General features: G+C 44.5%; 1 protein-coding gene across 47 annotated transcripts in view; it reads right to left on the bottom strand.

Annotated features, from left to right (window-relative positions):
* SORBS1 (sorbin and SH3 domain containing 1) overlaps positions 1-21,651 on the bottom strand; it is a 279,323-nt gene that overhangs the window by 74,834 nt on the left and 182,838 nt on the right. For 22 of the 47 annotated variants that reach the window (XM_039547972.1, XM_039547970.1, XM_039547977.1 and 19 more), the window contains 8 exons: positions 20,886-20,981; positions 16,015-16,134; positions 14,492-14,527; positions 14,243-14,346; positions 9,971-10,783; positions 9,049-9,420; positions 4,867-5,014; positions 560-589 (listed from right to left, as the gene is read on the bottom strand). In XM_039547972.1, coding sequence (XP_039403906.1) covers positions 560-589; positions 4,867-5,014; positions 9,049-9,420; positions 9,971-10,783; positions 14,243-14,346; positions 14,492-14,527; positions 16,015-16,134; positions 20,886-20,981 — 1,719 coding nt within the window. The remainder of the gene's footprint in view (positions 1-559; positions 590-4,866; positions 5,015-9,048; positions 9,421-9,970; positions 10,784-14,242; positions 14,347-14,491; positions 14,528-16,014; positions 16,135-20,885; positions 20,982-21,651) is intronic. The other 25 variants (XM_039548000.1, XM_039548002.1, XM_039548003.1 and 22 more) reach the window with 10 other exon arrangements.

The following is a 21,651-nucleotide window of genomic DNA, read 5'->3' as shown; positions in this document are numbered from 1 at the left end:
AAGTCCTAGATTTCCCTTCCAGGAGGAACTTCCCAGCCCTGCTGGGAAAGCAGACAAGGGGATAGTGTGGGTGTGTTAAGTATGTAGGTGTGAGTGTACATGATTTTATCATGAGTTTTATGATATTTGGCATTCTCATTAAAGCCCCAGCTCTTGGAGTCAGGTGATTACATGAGAATGTCAGTTTGCTTGCTTGCTTGCTTTTTCAAGTTAGTTTCTAGCCCTCATGGTTGCAGAGAGAAGCTTGAAAACATGTCCCAAGTGTATCCTACAGGCTCACAAACCCGAAGAGACCTAAGGAACTCAAAATATTTCTTTTTTAAATCTCATGATTTTTGGACAGCTGGGGTTGCCATATTGATGTGTGCCTGTTTGCAATTAAGCATGTTTCCAACATTTTCAGAAAAGACTAATACACACATTTATTTTAAGGGATTCGTCTCTCTTCCTTGCAGTTACTGAGAAGTGTGTTTGCTAAAGGCACTCTGCAAGCTAGCAAAACAGCCACTTGACTCCAGCAGAGGCAGCAGCTGTGGGGTGAGGACCTTTTGCTTCATACCTGCCAGGCTACTAAGCCGCTTTTGCTGTTCTGTGGTAGAGAAGGAAAACAAAACAAGAGGGTGAGACATAGACAGCAAGTGTCCTGTTACTGTGTTTCTGACAGGCAAGAAATGTGCCATCCACACAATGGCAGAAACTGCTGGAGTGGATCAAGTTTTCAACACCCTGCCGAAGTGGCAAACCTGCCACCCTCCAAAGAGCAGCAATGGTGACTATTCAGCATCACAATGCAAAGTGACCCATACATTTGCAACAAGAAAGTATAGTTATGTCAGAGAGAAGGAAAACAGCTTAACAGAAGACAATTTAAAACAATTGTGAAGACTTACTGTCAAATAAACCCACAAATAATGCTCAAGTTAGCAGCGTGTTAATAATATTACTATTAAGTAATAACAGCCATTTTTCTGCATTTGTAGGGCCTTTGTGGCAAGGAATGCCAAATGCTTTGTGATCATTAAGACCCATAATATCCTTACGAGTTCTGGACTGAATGATTGTTCTTAATTTACATATGGCTAAACTGAGGTACAGACTGGTAAAAGCCAAGAATTTCACAAGGGCCACTCTTTTCAGGAGCCTCCATTTCTAGGTTCTCAACCTGAGACACCCAAGATGTCTCATGTTGGCCACTCAACAACTGAGGCATTCGAAGTCAGTGGAGGCTGTCAGACAAAGTCCCATAACAAGTCTGTGACAGAACTGGGAATAGAAACCAAAGGGTCCTGGCTCCCAAGCCCCTGCTCTAATGACAAGAGAACACTTTCTCCCTAACAAGGAGCACACTTTATTTGACGTATACAGGACCTTTCAAATGGTATCATCTTACTAACAATATCAAACACTGATAATTTTGAAAGTTGATGTGGTGAATACAAGGATTTCAGAAGTTTAAAAAAATATTTCTCACTTGTTTCTGATTATAAAATAGCTTTAGAACTTGGAGACAAATGGCACTCTCCAATGGAATTCCAATATCTTAGTCATGGCAATATGAGACGGGCATGGTATGACCATTACCTATTAGCAATAAGCCACTTCCCGCAATGTCTGTCAGGGAAATGATTACTTTGGGAGGATGGTTCACACTCCGAGCAAATCTGGAGTATGCAGTAATCCCTTGGACATACACTGCTTGCTCAGATAATCAGACTTCTCCAGGCATGACATGCAAGGTGGGGCTACTCACCATAGAGGAATCCCTTGTTTCTCTCACCCAAATGCAGCTCCCTCTGCAGGGATCACTAGTGTTCTCAAGCAATCATGAGAAAACTCTGCAAGCCCTGCCTCCTAGCCCAAAACATTCCCTCCCACCCACCCCAAAGGAAGGCTGCCCAGGTGTGCCTTTGTGTATGTCACCAATACCCAGAAATAACCCGGAAGAGCAAATGGAAAAGAGAAGGGCTTATGACAACAACATGCCTGCCCTCAAGAAGGGAATGAGAGCCTATATGCTGCAAAGTTCCCTCTTCTGATTAGGGCATCAAGAGCAGAAGGGTAGATTCATCTGTGTGTTATAATCAAGGAGGTAGAGTTGGGTAATGGGGATCTTGGAGCCAGCCATCGCATAGGAAGGCCCTCTGCTGAGGAGATGACCCTTGCCTTTTATAGGCATGTGGGGCTGTCCCTCCCTGTCGGTCTCAGAGGGAGGCCATGCCTCCTTGTGTCACACCCATAGAATGGTAATCTATCAAAGGGGGAAATTAGCAGTTTGTGAAGCTCGGGTCCTCTAAGCTAGGTCAAGCAGTAATCAGCCTCCAGGATTCAAACCCTCCAGCAGGGTGGACCACCAAACAGAAAAGGGGGGGGGGTCTGTCCCTCGGGCAGAGCTGAGCAGTACAGAGTCTAGGAGCCTAGGCCCTCAGGCAGGGCAGGGCACCAAACAGAGTAGGGGGCTCTGACCTGTGGTCAAGGCAAAGCAGCAAAGGAGTCTATGAGCCCAGGTGCTCAGCTCAGGGCGGGGCACCAAACAGTTAGGCATCCTGGCTCTGGCGGATGGCTGACAAACGCAGACCCCTTGGCCTTGAGTGGGGAGGCTGCCACCTCAGGAGTGGAGTGGCAGGGGGTAGGGAGACACAAAACATGCAGACCTAGAATCAGGCTGAGACCCAATCAGACTGTACTCTAGTTTCCCTGAGCTTCTTCCTATGTCCCCTTTGTCTGGTACTTCTGTTCTGTGGCTGTCCTCTGTCTCCCTGGGGTAGGAGGCCAGCAGAAGCCTCAACAGCTCCTTGGTGCCTTGATCAGATGGCAGCTATGACAAGTCCTCAGTACAGTCAGGATCCTCTTCGAGTTACAGTAGCACACGGGATGTATCTATCTCCCTCAGCAGCTCCAGCCCAACTGAGCTGCTGGCCTGCCTTTTCTACTTCCTGTTCCTGTTCTGCCCTCGGTTTCCAGTGGGCCAGGGCTGGCCATCCGGGCTCTGCCCACCAAGGGGTGGGTTGCAGTCCCTCCCTGTCAGTCTCAGAGGAGGCCATAACTCCTTGCTACACCTTTGATAATCAGGAAGGTCTTCTGGCATAACACCCCATAGATGGTTTAAGGAGGCTGCATTTGAGAAATGTTTCCTCATTTCCTCCCCAGAGATGGAATGTACATGGGGTGAATGGACTTTAACTGGAGAAAAGGGAGCTCCTAGGTGAAGAGGAGGTTTCCTCCCTACTAGCTCTCCTCACTATTAAGCAGAGAGGAGGCCTGTGTATTTGGCTGAGGTAGAGAAGTCAGGAGGAAGAAGAGGAACGTGTTGTTTAGCTCTCTGCACTACTGGAGATAGATCAGAGACCCAGACACATACTAAATCATTGGTGCTTCCAAGCTTGGTCATGGTGTGGGACCCTCAGCAAAGTCTGAGGAGCTTGCAGGCTGTCCAGCAAATGGCTGAGTAGATGATGATGGCTTCAGGGAAGAATGGAAGAGGCATTTTCTTGTGTGACAAAGACACCTGAATTATCCTGAGTGAGATAAGGCTCAGTACAGATTTAAAAACAACCAAAGGATTTGGCTCTTCTCTGTCAAGGGGAGAACTGTGTGCGACCCAACAAGCTTGAACACACCAAGACGACCTGGACTGATAGCTGCTCATCTTGCCTTTAATCAAGCTGCACCTACAGCTATCCAAAGCTCTCATGGAGCCAGGCTGCTGCTGTTTGAGCACTGGCAGAAGGAAAGAGGGCCTGCGTCTTCCTCTGCCCAGAGGAAACATGAATGCGCCATGTACAGCATTTAACTCCATCCAAGAGCTGAGCTGGGCTTCATAGCCTTTCAGTCTGTACAGCCAAGGTAGTCATGTCACATCCCACAAAGGCTAAGTTAAGGGCAGTGCTTTCCATAAAGGGAGAAGGCTCCTGTTAATGGCTACTGACATTGGCTCCAGCTGGAGCAGGGAGTATCACTCCAATAGTTAGCGATGGGTTTATTTAATTGTGCTATATTACCTAGTAGGTAAACTGCAATCAGTAGCTCTGGGGTCAAAGACTGAAGCCAGCTTTAGAAAAGAATCGAATACAGCATTTCAGAATTGCGGAGGAACACATCTGGAAGCACTTTCATAAGGCTGATAAAAAGCAGGGGAGAAACGGACCTTGATTCTAATGGGTGATCTTTGATTTCCTAGATAAAAGGAAAATGGTAACATCCTAGGCTGGGATTTTCAAAGCAGGGTAAGTTAGTTAGGTGCCCAGATCTCACTGGAAATCAGTACCTAGGCAATACAGATCCCTACTGGGGCTGGGATAACATCACTCACACAGAAAGTCGAGTAGGAGCAACGTTTCTCTCATAGTGTATGGAACCAACCCTGCAGAGGGAGCTACTATAAAGGAGGGAAAGGGTTCGAATTGTAATTACAGATGGGTTTGAGCAAGGGCGGCTGCGGGATGATGTGATCTGGGGTTTTGATTTGTCCCATTACAGAGTTTGGGATCAGTTGCAAAGATCAATACCAAACTTCCCCAAAACTCTGGGGTCCAAGGCTTTTGTTTGGGTCTCTCACTAATTATATGTTGTACCACATCTGTGGCCATGTAGGATGTCTCAACTATCAGTGTACAGCATGCCTCAGCCACTCACACCATCACAGTGACTGCAGCAGGGAGAAAACTCGGACACTTCTACTTCGAATGTCCAGGCTCTGTCACCACTTACAGTATAGAGCCTATGACATCTACTCCAACAGTTCTGATTTCAGCCAGAAGGCAGCTGTACACACACATGTTCACCAGCTCATTACAATGAATTTCAATAGCTTGCTCCACTTTAATGAACCTGAGCCGCAAGTGGAGATACGCCTGCATGTCCCCTTACCTCTGTTGTGCTGCAAGAGGACGATGGTAGGGTTGACAATTGTGGTTGAAGGATAGGTGGAGGAAGCCTTGCTGATTGACGTTAAAGAGGATTGGTATTCGGTGCCAATGCGAGGTGGGGAGACTTCGTTTAGCACAGGACATGGGTCCTGGAAACGAGAAAAAGAGTCATTATCACTGCGTGTGAGCATCACTAGCACGCTGGTGTTTCTGGAAAAAGCCATTTTGAACTGGAATAAGAAAGGTACCGTAGCACATTTTAGTAGAAGGCATAAGCACAGGTTGTTACCCTGACCCTGCAGGCATTCCGTTCCCTGTTAACTGCAGTTAGTATAAAAAGGAATAACTATAGTTCTTTTGTACTGAGTTTCTCCCTCCACACCAGAAGAAGTGTCCTTGAATTCAACCATCATGCTATATAGAGCGGCATACACTTGGCGGCAGAAATGAGCTAATCTGGTTGTGGGAGAGAGAGACCCACACACTCACCCAATCTTTCTTTAAAGAGAATTCCTTTCCCAGCAAGACATGCAAAACTCATGCGATTCTGAGTGAAACCCGATTACTGCAGTTGGCTTTGCAAGGAAGATTAGAAAAATAAGTTTAGCACCATCGCTTAGGAGACATTAGACAGTGTGACACCCAGGCACCCAGAACTATGAAAAAAACAAACAGGTGGAGGGTAACCAATAGGGAACTAGCGTGGAAGGGACACAACACGGCTTCAGGAAGCAATGAGGATTGCCTAACCCAAGTTGCTCTATTATTTATTTTAAATCAATCCTAGCATCACAACAGCACCATCTGTGCTGCGGGAGCAAAGATTGGGTCTGCATGGAGATGTTAAATGCTGGCTCAAACATGACCCTTTCAAACCAGGTGCGTCAGAGCCACTCATTGCTGGGGAGGCTAGGGAGATGGGGCTGTTGGCCAAAAACGATACATGTATTTTTATGTGCTGATTTTGTCATTAAGGCAGAGCTTTTTCAAAGGTGTCAGAAGGATTTGGACCCCCAATTCCCACAGAAATTAACGGGAAATGGGCACCCAAAAAGCAAGAGTATGAAGTAATGGAGTTCCGGATTTCTGTGCTGCTCTGACTCCGTGGTCAGAGTGAAATGCTGCAAGCCATTGGTCTGTGAAGCGGAGCTGGCCCATGGGGCTAGTCATTCTTTAAAAAAAGGGACCAGAGATTCTTGCTCCATTGCTGCTGGCTTTCTTACTGTTCTGTAGTGCCTGATCCTGCCTGCATGACTGAGTGCAGCACTTCTGGCTGTGAGCAGTCCCACTGAGCTCAATGGTTGGAAGTGTCAGCAGGAAGTGTCTGTAGGATCAGGTAGTAACATGCCCTAAAGTGAGGCCTGGTGCCATAACAACCCATAGACCATTTCTGGTCAGGGTATGTTATTAGCAGAACCATCAGCTACAATCAGCCTCACTCAATCAGAGAGGCAGCAGGGCTAAACTATTCAGCTCTCTTGGCACTCTTACACCATCAAGTGTCTAATTAGGCCCGAGTTATTTTATGAGAACACAAGAAGAGGTGACTGATCAGCAGCCTCAAAACCAGGAGTTTCCAAAGCTCTCCAAGATCTAGCCCCCATCTATGGAGGTACCCTCAATGGTGGAACCAAGGCAGTTCTGCTGAGCACAGGAGTGGGGAGGCAGATCTGAATGCTCCATATAGACAGCATGCATCTGCTGCGTGCTGGGAAGCCCCCTTGATGCAATGCAAAAAAGGCAGATGGGGGTGCATGGGAAGGGAAGGCTTCATGGGCAGAGCCAGAGGACCAAAGTGTAGTGAGCTACTTCAATCACAGTGGAGCATCTCCACAGCCAAAAATATAAACCAAACCTAAATTTGTCATTTAAAAAAAATGTTTGGAAAATTGAGGGTGGCATCCTCAAAATCACACAAGGTTGGCGTCACTTTGCTCCCATTAGAGTCAAAGAGGGTCACAGTTTCAGAAGCACCCTTGTGACTTGGAAGCCTAAATTCCATTGACTTTAAATGGGATTAGGTTTCTAAGTCACTTTGGTGCTTTTGAAAGTTTTCCCCAATGGTAAAAATCCAACTGAACATATGAGCAGAGTTAGGCCAATGCTGAGCACTTCTGCAAATGCCACTCTTGTTTCTTTCCACTTCTACTTCTTCCAGGCCCAGCCAAATCATCATGAGAGAAGTTTCAGAGTTGTAGCCATATTAGTCTGTATCAGCAAAAACAACGAGGAGTACTTGTGGCACCTTAGGGACTAACAAATTTATTTGGGCATAAGCTTCGTGGCCTAAGACCCAATTCAGCAGATGCACGGAGTGGAAAATACGGTAGGAAGATATATATACATAGTACATGAAAAGATGGGTGTTGCCTTAGCAATTCTAACAGGACAATTCAATTAAAGTGGGCTATTATCAGCAGGAGGAAAAATCACTCTTGTAGTGGTAATCAGGGTGACCCATTTCAAACAGTTGACAAGAAGGTATGAGTAACAGTAGGGGGAAAAATTAGGATGGGGAAATTAGTTTTTAGTTCTTGTAGTGACCCAGTCTTTATTCAGGCCTAATTTGATGGCGTCCAGTTTGCAAATTAATTCCAGTTCTGCAGTTTCTCATTGGAGTCTGTTTTTGAAGTGTTTTTGTTGAAGAATTGCCACTTTTAAGTCTGTTATTGAGTGTCCAGGGAGGTTAAAGTGTTCTCCGATTGTTTTTTGAATGTTATAATTCTTGATGTCTGATTTGTGTCCATTTATTCTTTTGCACAGAGACTGTCCAGTTTGGCCAATGTACACGGCAGAGGGGCATTGCTGGCACATGATGGCATATATCACATTGGTAGATTTGCAGGTAGATGAGCCCCTGATGGTGTGGCTGATGTGGTTAGGTCCTATGATGGTGTCCTTTGAATAGATATGTGGACAGAGTTGGCAAAGGGGTTTGTTGCAGGGATAGGTTCCTGGGTTAGTGTTTTTGTTGTGTGGTGTGTAGTTGCTGGCGAGTATTTTTCCCCCTACTGTTACTCATACCTTCTTGTCAACTGTTTGAAATGGGTCACCCTGATTACCACTACAAAAGTGATTTTTCCTCCTGCTGGTAATGGCCCACTTTAATTGAATTGTCCTGTTAGAATTGGTAAGGCAACTCCCATCTTTTCATGTACTATGTATATATATATATATCTGCCTACTGTATTTTCCACTCCATGCATCTGATGAAGTGGGTCTTAGCCTACGAAAGCTTATGCCCAAATAAATGTATTAGTCTCTAAGGTGCCACAAGTACTCCTCGTTGTTTTTATTGTGAGAGAAGTTATTCTTGCTGGATTTCTCACCCAGAAGTTACTGAAAATCCTGTAATAGGGCTACTGGTGGTAAAATTTCAGTTACAAAGAGGTTCAGATGAGCATCCAAACCTTTACAGCTATTCTTGTAACTACATTTGCCCCCTTGTAAAAAAGGCAGTGGGTTTAAAGAGAAGGAAAATCAACACAGAAAAACCAGGGTGATGTCCTGTCAAAATGTGAGAATTCTGAAAAACGTAAAGAACTCAGCAGGAGCAAGGATATTTCAAACAAGGGGACACACTCTCCCATGATACTTAGAAGCTTGCAAGTGTTTCAGATTAGCAAGTGAAGTTACAGCTTGTGGGTCATTCTGTTTTGGCTTGAACCTCACATTGCCTTCAGTGGGAATACACACATAGAACATGTGGCCCTTTATCTTCATGCAGGACAGTGCGTGCCGTCCTTAACCTTCAACTGCATTGCTTTTGCTGCTTCTGATGTTACTCACACATGGTCTGGGACGTGTCGTTGAGAGACCATCAGCTAGCCAAAGCTCAAGCAGCAGGTGTTATTCTTTCAGATGAGAAGTGCAAGTATCAGACATAGTACGTTCCCCTAAGATGGTTAAAGCCAAAGGTGTAGATTATTCAGCAGGGACAGAGGTGGGGGAGAGAGACTGTAAAATATTGGGGAAAAACCAAACAATTGCAAAGTTCCCAAGCCAGATAAGGTAGGTGACATACATGCACTGTAACAGGACGTAAACAAGGTTTCAGGGGTCATGCTGCTGGCAAGGCACTAGTCAGTGCTCCTCTTTCAAAGCTTAGTATGCCAATGAGAAAGTTATTTTAATCTGGAAACAAATTCAGGAAAGCTGTGAGGAGGGTACTCGACAAGCTTACTGTACGTGAGAGGACTCCAGTGATTTCAGGCTCCAAGACTCTGTGCAAAGCCTCCGGGACGGGAGGCACCAGTGGAGGTGGCGGTGAGAATGATGGCAGTTTCGGGCAAACTGGGGGCAAGATGCCAGGTGAGGAGGGCAGATGGTGATGGTGGGGACCCCTCTGGAGGTGAGGGGGAATGAAATCGTCTAGTGTCGGAAAAGTCAGAGGTGAGCCAGTAGGAATGGTCTCAGGGAACGTGGCACCTTGCCCCAAAGGTACCAAAGGTGGTGGCGGAGTGCTGGAGCTGCCTTCTTGCTCTCTGTCTGTGTTAACCTGGAGGAGTGGGACTACTATAATCTCAGGCTGAGCTGTAGTGGTAGAAATGGCATCCTGTGGGAAATAAGGTGGGGTTACGCAAAGGGGCAATCCATCCTTCATGGGCGCACATCCCAGTACTGCATGGGTAGTGACAGGCTGGCATGCATCCAAACCATTGGACGTTCCTTTCTCTGAGCAAGCTATGCCCTTAGGGATGTTCTGCTTAGCAGCCAAAGGCTCCATGAACACACTGGATAAGGCATACCAGTTTTCCACCCCTGTCCTTTAATTTTCGATTGAACCACAAAGCAGTTCATCTGCATTGCAGCACTTGCTACGATTACACCTACCTAAACAGGAATATTTCCCATAGCGGACCCCCCCACCACCCCAACTGATTTTAGCCTGTAAACAACACGCACACACCACACAAACATACTCTTCAGTCTTTGGTGGGGAAAGTGAGAGGTTATCAAATAGCAGATGACAAGAATCAAGCTACACAAGAGCGACCTGTGTGCAGAAATTAGGAAGAGGTGAATACAGCATTAGGGGACACTGTACGAATTAGAGAACCGTTCGCACGGCTGAAAGAAAACAAGGTTATGAAGAAAACATATACCATGCTGCATCCCTTCACCTTGTACAGATGCTGCTGCTGCTGCTGAGTAAGGTAAGGTTCCTTTCTCATCCTGTCCCCACTGCCAGCCGTACTCTGGGACTCTAGCACTTTGTCCCTCACAGCCTGAGGAGGTGGAGACTGAGTCCTGGAGGAATGGCTTGTACCATAGCTAACTGCGTCTCTACTGAGGACAATGTTAAAGTATGGCCTGGGAGGGACAGGAGGAGGGGGAGGAAGAGATTTTCCAGTATCTGTTACAGAGGAAACAATGTTGGTGGCTGGTGTTTGAGTGACCTCAGTTCCCAAACGGGGGCTCTCTGTTTGGTCATGTGCAATGCTGGTGGAATTTTCAGATGCAGCTGAGCAAGTGCTGTTAGATAAACAAGCCACATATAGACTGCTGACCTTTTTACCCGCTTTAGTCCCATACGTGGAATTCATTCCAGCTTCACTACTAGGATCTGCCCTGGCAGGGTTTTGATGTTTGGATGAAGTGTCCGATAACAAGGAGCTACTTCCCGAAAGTGATTGCCCAGCATGCAGCATGTCCTTGGGAATCAAATTGGCTGATTGGGGACACCCTGTGGAAAAGCATGGCTTCCCACTGGGGAGTGTCGCAAAGGGTGCAGGTGATGAGGAGTAACTCTGACTGCTGCAGCTCAGTGACACACGCTGTGTATAAGGTTTGGGTGCATTCAGGTACACACAGTCCATTATGGGCACTGGCAGCAGGTTGGTTACTTTCATGTCAGTGCGAGGGTGCCATGCAAAGCTTTCCTCTTTTGGAAGAGGAGGACGGGGAGGGGAAAAGGCCTGTCCAATCAGATTCAAGGGAAGGAGGAGGAATCAGCACCAAATGAAGGGAAAAAGAAAAAAAATTGAAAGAATGAAGTTGGTCATTAGACTTGGGTTAACAGGATTGAATTCAATGAGAACAACATAAGAAGGCCATACTGGGTCAGACCAAAGGTCCATCTAGCCCAGTATCCTGTCTTCCGGCAGTGGCCAATGTCAGGTGCCCCAGAGGGAATGAACAGAACAGTTAAGCATCAAGTGATCCATCCCCTATTGCCCATTCCCAGCTTCTAGCAAACTGGGGCTAGGGACACCATCCCTATCCATCCTGGCTAAGAGCCATTGATGGACCTATCCTCCGTGAACTTATCTAGTTCTTTTTTGAACCCTGTTACAGTCTTGGCCTTCACAACACCCTCTGGCAAGGAGTTCCACAGGCTGACTGTGTTGCATGAAAAAATACTTCCTTTTGTTCGTTTTAAACCTACTGCCTATTAATTTCATTTGGTGACCCCTAGTTCTTGTGTTATGAGAAGGAGTAAATAACACTTCCTTATTTACTTTCTCCACACCAGTCATGATTTTATAGACCTCAATCATATCCCCCCTTAATCGTGTCTTTTCCAAACTGAAAAGTCCCAGTTTTATTAATCTCTCCTCATACGGCAGCCATTCCATACCCCTAATCATTTTTGTTGCCTTTTCTGAACCTTTGCCAATTCCAATATATCTTTTTTGAGATGGGGTGACCACATCTGCACGCAGTATTCAAGATGTGGGCATACCATGGATTTATATAGAGGCAAGATGACATTTTCTGTTTTATTATCTATTCCTTTCTCAATGAGTCCCAACATTCTGTTAGCTGTCACTGCACATTGAGTGGATGTTTTCAGAGAACTATCCACAATGACTCCAAAATCTCTTTCTTGAGTGGCAATAGCGAATTTAGACCCCATCATTTTATATGTATAGTTGGGATTATGTTTTCCAATGTGCATTACTTTGCATTTATCTACTTTTTAAAGGACGCCTTTTTGCCTCTCACTGCTTCTTTTACTTTTTGTTTAGCCACAAGCTAAGCACAAGTTAACAACAAACTAACACGATATCGTCAAGCCTGGCACTCAACTTGCTCGCTCTCAATGCTGCTTGTTGAGGTATGGAAAGGTTTTCCAGCTTTCAAGTTCAAATCTATAAAGAACATCTCACTTTGCTTTCAGGGCTAACCTTACTCTGGGTACCGCAGGGAGCAGCCTGGGTACCCAAGCTCCTAACATTCCCCAGGAACTTTGAAATGCAGATCTGACCATCAGAACCAGTCTCTGTGTTCCATGGCCCCTGGCTCAAGCACTCCCCAGATTTGGGCACATTCAGATCCAGAAGGAAATATGAATTCTACAGCTCAGGCCCTTCTCTACAGCACACTAAGCAGATTGCCGAAATCTGATTCAGTGCCTCTGCCAATGACACCCCATGTCCCTTCTAAAAAGATCCCTCATTCACAAAGCACCCTCAGAAAAACAGAACAATTTTAATCTATAGCGGAATTGGGTTCCCAGAAACTTGTCTTTAGAGTGAAGCCTTCTGATAGCAAAATCATGTTCCTGGAGAAGCAAAAAGGAACTCCTTCATTGTTTCAGTGCGTCGCAGTGGACAGATTGCAACTAGAGCAGTATGGAGATTGCAATTCCAGTTAGAGCAAATCTTTGCTTAGAGCCAAATTGTTCTGTAGCAAAAGAACTGACTTTGCTACATGGAGGTTTCACTGTATTTATTTACAGTTGCAAGTAAGTGTAAATCCCCATTTGTTAGGTGGAAAACGACTAGAATGCCAACCTACAGGATAGGAACTGCCTCTATTCTTCTTTGGAGGCTTCAACAGCTCAGAACTTTATTGCCTTGATCAATGTTCTCTTTTAAAATTCATCACCCTAGGCAGCTTTGGGGCAGCTCTTATTCTCGTTTATATTGGTATAAAATCCAGAGTAACCCCATAGATTTCAAAGTTGCAGTAGCCATCCTACCAGTGTTATGCTAAACAGAGACACTCAAGCTGGGATGAGGAGGAAGGAAGTGCAGCACACCCTGTGAGTGGCCCTTGGCTGTGGCATGGGCTTCCCCACTGGCCCAAAATAGCTAGTCTGCTGACAATCTGGGCATGATGTAAGGCGCATGTATTTACACTGGCTGCTGTGGAGATGGTCGGGAGGGGAATCAGACTGGGGGAGGGGAATTTGGCCTTTTGGGGGTGGTTTAATTTTATTGTTTTTGTAATTTCTGGCAGGGGCTCCCAGAGTTTTGGATAGGCCCTTTTTTATCCTTGGTGTACAGCTCACTGAATAATCAGGAGTTGCCATGGAGAGCCAGTCAGCAGCCACCCCGGTTATCACACCGGGATACCGCAGATACAGCTGGGCGAGTGGAAAAACACTGCTGCATTCCAGATGCTACAGATTGCTTGTTAACAGTGACCATGGTACTCCACATTTACACCCATGTGGCTGAGAACAGAATATGGCCCTATTTCATTTGAAATTAGTTTAAGTGCCTTCAGGACTCTTCTATAAGCAGCACTCTGGGAAACTAAAACTGAGCTATCTCTGTTCACTTATATGCCCAATAACTGACTGCGAAACAGCTGCATGTCTCATGCAGGAAGCAGCTCACTCCTTTAGTGCTTCATTACTTCTTATGCCCTCGGCCGACTGGTGCTCTCTTCATCTTTCACTTAACATTTCAGGCACAGTGTCTGATCCATGGCTTTGCCAAGAGCTCGCCACGATTAAAGCAATTGCCCTGTACGAGGGATAAGATTTTACTGGGGCTCCATTTCACATTTAACGGAGCAGTAACAAGTGCATTCCTCAAGAAGGCAGTTTATAAAGAAGGGTTGCTCGGGTTTTCCCATCCCATTGAATGCAACCTGAAATTGCATCCATGCACACTGATAACCCATCCATAGGTTAGCATTTCTCTTTGCTTGGCAGACCAATCCCAACACTTCAGATTAGACTTGGGAGGAAAATAACCTTTTCACTATGGGCTGACAAAAGGTTATATAATTTCTAGCGTTAAAGTGTCAAGGCCTTCTCCAGTTATTTTTTAAGGCCACTCTGTGGGTTTAAGAAGTTTAATTCTCCATTCAGCCAGCTGCAGTTGGAAGGTCAGAGTGCATACATAAAAGACATACAATAATGGATCTCTACCTCTTGGCTAAGCCTTCCCACACAAACAAATGTTGAACGGTACTTTCCCCCGCTATGGCCACCAAGGAGCTCAGCATGCTTTAACACATATTCATGAATTAAGCTTCACAGCACTCCTGGGAAAGATGCATTCTCTCCATTTTGCAGATAGGAAAAATGAAGGCACATAGACTTACCCAAGCCTGCGAATTGAACACAGGTCTCCTGACTCTGAATCCTGTGCTTGACCCCTCAAGAAAAGCCTCAGATCCCCTGGAAAGATGCTTACCTGTGGTTTGCCCTCTGAGGAGAGGTTGGGACGCACACTTCTATAGCCCTTGGCAGCCAGAGAAGATGGCTGGATATCTCCATTAGAGGATAACCTCCAATCATCTAAAAGGGGAAGGAGAACTTCAGGTCTGAGTGAATTCACTCTAGCTAGATGGGGAATGAGGAGAGGGGAGCTGTTGATTTTTGCTGGGCAACAAGAAATACATCCGGGGAAACAACAACAAAACAAATCAACAAGCATGTGTACCTGTTTCTGGTTTTCCTGTCTCCAGAGCTGTGTGCGCTGCAGAGAGGAGGGAAGGAAGAATGGAAAAATAAGGGAAAAAAATAAACTGTTCCATTTACAGCAAACATGTACCCACTGAATTCAACATCCAGGCTACTTCATTTCACACACATAATGCTTTCTGACAGGGATGCCAAATTGCCATAGAAACTGGCCCTAAACACGATGCCCTCACAGTTTCTGACCTTTGTAAACACAAGGCGATTCATTCAGAGCAATGAAGAAACAATTGGTCATTGACATTCAGCTGAGCTATCTGCTCTCGTGCTGCAGTTTGGAGTCCAATCTCCCCACACAAAGCTGCAAATGCAGGGTCTGAGTGTCAAGACATGATGTCGGGCTGGATAACCATAGCTGTCCTTTCTAACACTGCCGCATGAGAATACCTGCTCCAGAGACCCATTGATAAATGAGATGTCTATTTTGCGAGTACGGGTGGGGGTACAAAACATGATGCCATTTTACAGCCCAGTCCCTGTGGCTAGAGGCACTGAGACTATCTACCCATCGCCCACTGAGTTCCTCCCCCTCTTCCCACATTAGCTGTTTTGGCCTCCCACGTTCTGTGCAAAGAGCTCTTCCAGCTCCAACATGCATTTCATAAAGTGATTGAGGGAGTCAGCAAAAGAAGTATTAATGAGCTAATTTCCATAGTAATGGGCTCATTGCCATTCAAGCTGCTGGAAATTTATGAGGCTGCCAGCAGGAAGGGTAGGTGAAGGAGGTGGGGGTGAGGAAGCAGAGAATGGAGAGAATGAAAAGAGGAGAGGTCATGGGTGGAGCAGGAGGGGAGGAGAAGCGGGAGGTAGAAAGCAGTGCATTAGGGCTGGAAAGAATAGAATCACCCTTTCCTAACAACAGGCCCTGTAATTACATCTGCTTCACTTTCAGGGGAGAAGCTGAACAACCTTAACTTTTAATAGCTTCTCCCCTTTGGGAGTTCATTCTATATGCAAAATCCAAGGTACAGGCAGGGTTAGTGATGCTTTGCTTGTCTCCTGTAATTAAGTAATTACACATCTGCTATTTAAAGACTGAAGAGGTCTATGGCAATACTGTCAACTTGGGATGCCATCCCAGTGCCCTTGACTACTGCAAAAAAATAAATGCCATTGCTGCAGCAACTACACAAGGACACTTCCCATTCCCCCCAGCGGCCCGGGATGAAAGGAGGGACCCAAAGGCCTACTTGGGAAGAAAGGATGATTTTTTTGGCACTCCTGCCAGCAACATGAAGCAACAAATATGCCTTTTCCCCAGTGGTGTATAAGTGGTTGTGAAACTCACGCTCAGAGGTTCTGGGGCTTTGTCTTCCTTAAGCGGCTTGCCTCATGTAAGAGATTTATGAGTCTGCTTTTGCTCAGGTCTTTAGCGCTAGTGGGAGAGGATCATGCTTTTAGCACTGAGAGCCTGGACTCAAGCACCATGTGGGGTCAATTACAATTGTTGTATTTTATGCTTAACCTTTTACATACTAGACTTACTTTCTGACTGCTGGACATCCTGAGAACATGGGGGACTGATACTTGGCTTTTCCTCAGAGGCTGGAGATGCCCGTAGGGTCACTGTCCCTTTTCCAGTGCAGACTTTAGTGGGATCCTTGTCTAAAGAAAACACACACAAAGGAGATGTTTTGGTGCATGTGATTCCGAGCTACTGGAAGCCATCATAGTTCTATGGCAGCATGCTGGTGGCTCTGGAGTAATTCTAACATGGCTGTCCTGATTGAATTGTTCTAATTTTTATGCAGATGAACATTAGCTTTGGCTTTAAAACATTAAGTAATAACAGCAGTTGTATATTTAAAAAATAAGTAAGATAATTGATGAACACACGAATAAAGTTCTGAGTCAGTGTAACTCAGCTAGGAAAGTGGCAAGACCTGCTGGCTGTTTGGAATAAATTTCACAGGTTTGTTTGCTTTATTAGGCCTGGTCTACACTCAGATTTTGTACTGGTATATATTTTATATCACTATAATTTCACCCACAATAGGGATGTTGTACCACTTAAAATATACCAGTACGCAGCAGCATAACTTGTGTGTGTGTAGACAAGGCCTTAGCAGTGAGTTCCATGCTGGCTTGATGGAGAATGAAGTTTTATAGTTATCCAGAATAAGGGATACAGCCCAGGCAGTGCAGCGCATGCCTCCCACACACCCTGCCCTCTTACTGTGCCATACCCACGAGATCACCCTATAGCATCAGAAAGAAGTAGTTCAAAATACAACCACTAAGGTCACCTGCCTTCCCCATCAATCAGATCACATCAGCCCTTTGGAGGCAAAGATCTTAGGCATGTGCTTAACCATCCACATTTGAGTAGTCCCACTGAAGTCCATGGACTACTCATGTACTTGAAGTTAAGCACATGCTTTGCTGAATCAGGGCCCGAGTCCCTCCACTGGCACCCCTTTCTCCAAGGCATCAAGTTCACAGCGCTCCCATAGGGGCTGCTGGCCTTGAGGACCTGCAGGTCTGCAGCTCTAGGCTTTCTCTCATGCCTTCCCCTAGGAATGGAACACTTTGCCTGAGCAGGTCTGCAAAGCCATTAGTCTCTCCTCACATACATCTCTCCTAGGTCTCAAGTCTTCCAAGGTACCTCCAGAGCACTAGCCTTGTCTTTAGCCTGACCTCACATTCAAACCAATCTCCCTCACGTCACGCACTAGCTTTTGCTGCATGTTGTTGGATTCCTTCCTTCCCTTGCATTTACCTCGCTTGTCGTGCCATGTCTGAAGTTGGGCCCTGATCCTGCAGTGACAAGTGCAGATGGACTGCTGTGCCCGCAGTTCAGTGAGGCTCAGGTGCTGCTCAGGTCACAATGTAAGACCAGGGCCTTTGTTTTTAAGCTCCTTGGAGCATGGTTCATGCCCTATCTGTATTGCGAGTGTCTAGCATACTGGTGCGCATGGAAATCAACATCATACTCAAGCTTCTTTGTGGCAGGGACTGTCACTTATTGTAGGGGCCAGATGCTCAGCTGGCGCAAATCAGCATATCACCATTGACGTCAATGGAACAATGCTAATTTACACCACCTAAGGATCTGTCTCTATCTTTGTATGGGCCTCCATACTGTGATAGTGCTGTGGCTGCCACCAAGGTTAAAATACAGATAAATAACCACAACTTCAATGCTAGTAGGTTCAACAAGTGTCAGATGTTTGGTTCTTATCTGAACCCCTTTGTGTTAGAATCACCAGGACTTTACTTGACAGTCCCAATACTTTATGGGCTTGGTGTGAAAGGTTGTCTCAAGTGGTGTGGATTGAGGCCTGTAAATGGAGGATGACAAAGAGAGATTAGAGACAGAGACATACTTTCTTACTGCTGCAGTTCAAGACTGTAGTTCATGGCTCCATTTCTGCACCAGAGCAGTCCCAATAAACTCAATGGGTCTATTCACAAGCTTAAAGTTAGGTACATGGTTGATATCTTGTGAATCGGGACAAAGGGGACTAGGGATCCCAGGTGGGCCCATCTTTGCCACAGAGGTCTGTCCTTGATTTAGGATTAAGCCCGGGGAAGCATAGGCAAAAAACCTCAAAGGATTTTCAAGTACATTTTCACCAAGTGTCCAGAGCCATTTGTATTGTTTCCAACCCACATTTTATTTCATGATCAGGCTTTTATTTAAAAAAAAAAAAAAAAAAAAAGTAAAATTTGTCTTAATCAGTCTGGTAAAAATAAATAAAAAAACATCATCCACTGAAGGTGAAAGTGCAGGGTGTGAAGCTGAAGCCTTGAAATATCAGACTGGAGTTGATGTTATTAAATGATTATTTTTTTTTGAGTGACAGGTTGATGCATGCCCCAATCTGTACTCTGAAGTCACACTGTATAAATCTTGTATCTTGGGAATAGTGATTAACCCATAACAGGAACCACTGACTTTGGGCAAGTCATTTCAACATTCCGTGCCTCAGTTTCCCCTCCCCACTTTTTGTCTGTCTTGCCTGTTCAGACTGTAAGCAATTCAGGGCAGGAAGTGCCTTGCACAATGGGATTCTGATCTTGGTTGGAGCCTGTAGGCATTATTCTAATACAAATAATTAACAATACAACCGCAACTTTATAGAGCAAGGGTATTATTCTGATTGTGAAACCAATTTAAAAGCTGGGTGGAAACTATTTTACAAGCACTTTCATTGAGTTCTTCTCTGTCCCACAAGGATGTCAAATGTTAATGTATGAAGTATGTTGGGGCAGAGAGAGAGAGAGAGAGAGAGAGAGAATGTGTATTAAGGTGGCAGGTTGCAAGCACAACAGGACAAGGTGCAGTTATTTACACACCTAGTTTTAAAATGCAGTTTGTGCCCAGGTGCTCCTTCTAGATCCAGCCTTCCCCGAGCCAGTGCTGAGCAAAACATGGGCTGTTTGCCTTTTGGAATGAACAGGCAGCACTGCTGATTTTGGTAATGCCACTTACAGTCCCTGTCTATACTATGGATACAGGCAACCGAGATAACCTCATTGTATTGTCCTCAAATCCAGTTACAAATACGGTTCCAGTGTGTAGCAGGGACTAGAGTCTGACAGTTCTTCATACCCAGGTCAATGCCTTGGTCGCTCACTGGCCTGGTACCAGAGTTCATGTGCTTTTCCAACAGCCATTCCAGTATCTTTTGTTATTATATGCAAATTGAAAAATGCATGCCCATCCCAACACTGAGTCAAGTACTGAACATCTTTTCTGATGTCTGACTGAATGGTAGTGCCAGCTTGACCTTACCTGTTATTACTTTAGGGACATTATCATGTAGGGGTAGGGGTCAATTTACAAAACGCACAAGTGGCGGTTAGACACCTAATCTGGGAGTTAGGTTACTAAAAAGCTCCCCCTTAGTCCCCAGTATTTTGATTCTGTAACAGTTTTTACTGGGTCTACCATAATGTGAATGTGGTTTTATGAATTATACTGTCAAATGGGTCATGAAAACTAGAGATGCATCTCAGTCAAAAACCCCAAATCTGAGCACCCCTGAACTTTGGGCTTTGAAACGTCCAAATCAGGATCCAAAGATGCATATTTTTGCAGATTATTACTTATTATTAATTATTTATATTACTATAGCATCCAGGAGCCCCGGTTGTGGGCCAAGAGTCCACTGGGCTACGCGCTGTACTAACACAGAACAAAAAGGCCTTCAAGAGCAAAGATTCTAAGTCAGGGGTCAGCAGCCTTTCAGAAGTGCTGTGCCGAGTCTTCATTTATTAAGGTTTCACGTGCCAGTAATACATTAACGTTTTTAGAAGGTCTCTTTCTATAAATCTATAATATATAACTAAACTATTGTTGTATGTAAATTAATAAGGTTTATAAAATGTTTAAGAAGCTTCATTTAAAATTAAATTAAAACTCAGAGCTCCCCGGACAGGCGGCCAGGACCTGGGCAGTGCGAGTGCCACTGAAAATCAGCTTGCGTGCCGCCTTCGGCACATGTGCCATAGGTTGCCTACCCCTGGTCTAAGTTGAGGCTGTCTCACTTTATAAAAATTTGTTATTTTTTTCTAATTGAAAGAGTCTTCCCTTGCAGTGCTGGAAACTGCAGCTAGTAGAAAATTTTCCAACGGAACAATTTTCTATCAGAAAATGGTGTTTTGATGCAACCAAAACATTTCATTTCAGCTTTATTGTTTTGACTTTTATATTATGTACTATAAGTTATAATACAAAAGTCTAAACATTTTGACTTTTACATTATAGATCACATAATATCACATCAATACAACTGCAACAAAATATTTTTGGAATATTTCACTTTGCAAAAATAAAAATGCAGTACTTGACTTTATACCCCGATATGGTACAAAATCAGATTTTGAGATCTCAGAATTTCCCACCCATTTTTAACCAGCTCTACTGGAAAAACAAACACTGAGCACTGTGCTAGTGTGTGAGAATTGGCAAGTGAAAATGACTATAAATGGCAAGTAGAGTTGGTTAGTCTGGTTTCACAGAGCAATACAGATGCTGAATGGAGATTGAACCTGCAGAATATAATCTCTGATGTCTGTTTACTTCTCTATGGACCTAAGATATACAGGAAATATTTTAGAGTCTTCAGGAATTTGGTTTAAAATGAGGTTACAACAGTAATGTTCACACCAAGCATTAGCAGAAGAGTTTACATAGATCCCAATTCAAATATGATTAATTATACCTGCAGAGAAACTGGATTATTGAAAACAATGAATTGTGTCATCATGGTTTAACTCTATTAGCTGTTGATGAAATCTACAGCACTGGAAAACGGTGAAAGAAGGATGAAGCTGAAAACTATCTTAACAAGGGGGTGAGGCAGACAGAGTGGAGGATGGCCTACTAATGCGTTTGGAAAAAAAGATACCTGTAGGTAGCATTAGGTCAGGAGAACTTTTCACTTTCTTCACGGGGATTATTTTAACAGCAGAAATAGAGCGTGCACATAAAGGGACGTCAATGGCTGCAAACACAAAAGTGTAGTTGGTGCATCCAGAAGGGAAGAACACAATTAAGGAAACATGCCACAAAGCTTTCTAATGTACTTGGGAAACCAGGAATGACAATAGCAGGAAATTTCATATACAAAAGCAGTCCAGAGAGCAGTGATGCAATCATTAAAAATAGCCCCTCGTTCATCCTAATTCAGGATGTGTATCTGTTGTGCAGTGTACAGTACTGCTTAGTGAAATGACTGAGTCCTGGCTGCCAATATACTGTAAGGGAAGAGAATTTCAAACATTCATTTTCAGATGATGTAACTAAAGTTTAGTATAAACCTTTAGCCAAGAAGCTACATATATTACATGCAAAGATAAAAAATCTTAAAGTTGCAGAGTTAAAATTATCCAGAGTGAGGAAACAAACATTAAGATTCTAAGAATAACATTGATTGGCCACTCTGCACAAATCCTGTTTTTGATGGTGTATATTTTACAACATCAATAGCAAGGAGTAGAGAACTGTGACCAGGAGTCTTGAAAAGTATCCAGAACCAAAGGGTACCATCAAGGTATCCAGTCTTGAGAGAACCATTCAGCCAAGCAGTAAATCAGAGGGATTCTGTTTAAACTCCTTTTTTCTGCATACTAATTTTATCAAAAACACTGGATTTTACCATCAAACACTGAACA

This window comes from Mauremys reevesii, linkage group 7 (assembly GCF_016161935.1).
Source record: "Mauremys reevesii isolate NIE-2019 linkage group 7, ASM1616193v1, whole genome shotgun sequence".
NCBI classification, from domain to species: Eukaryota; Metazoa; Chordata; order Testudines; family Geoemydidae; genus Mauremys; species Mauremys reevesii.
Note: the sequence above shows the minus strand (reverse complement) of the source record. Positions and strands in the feature narration are given on the sequence as shown.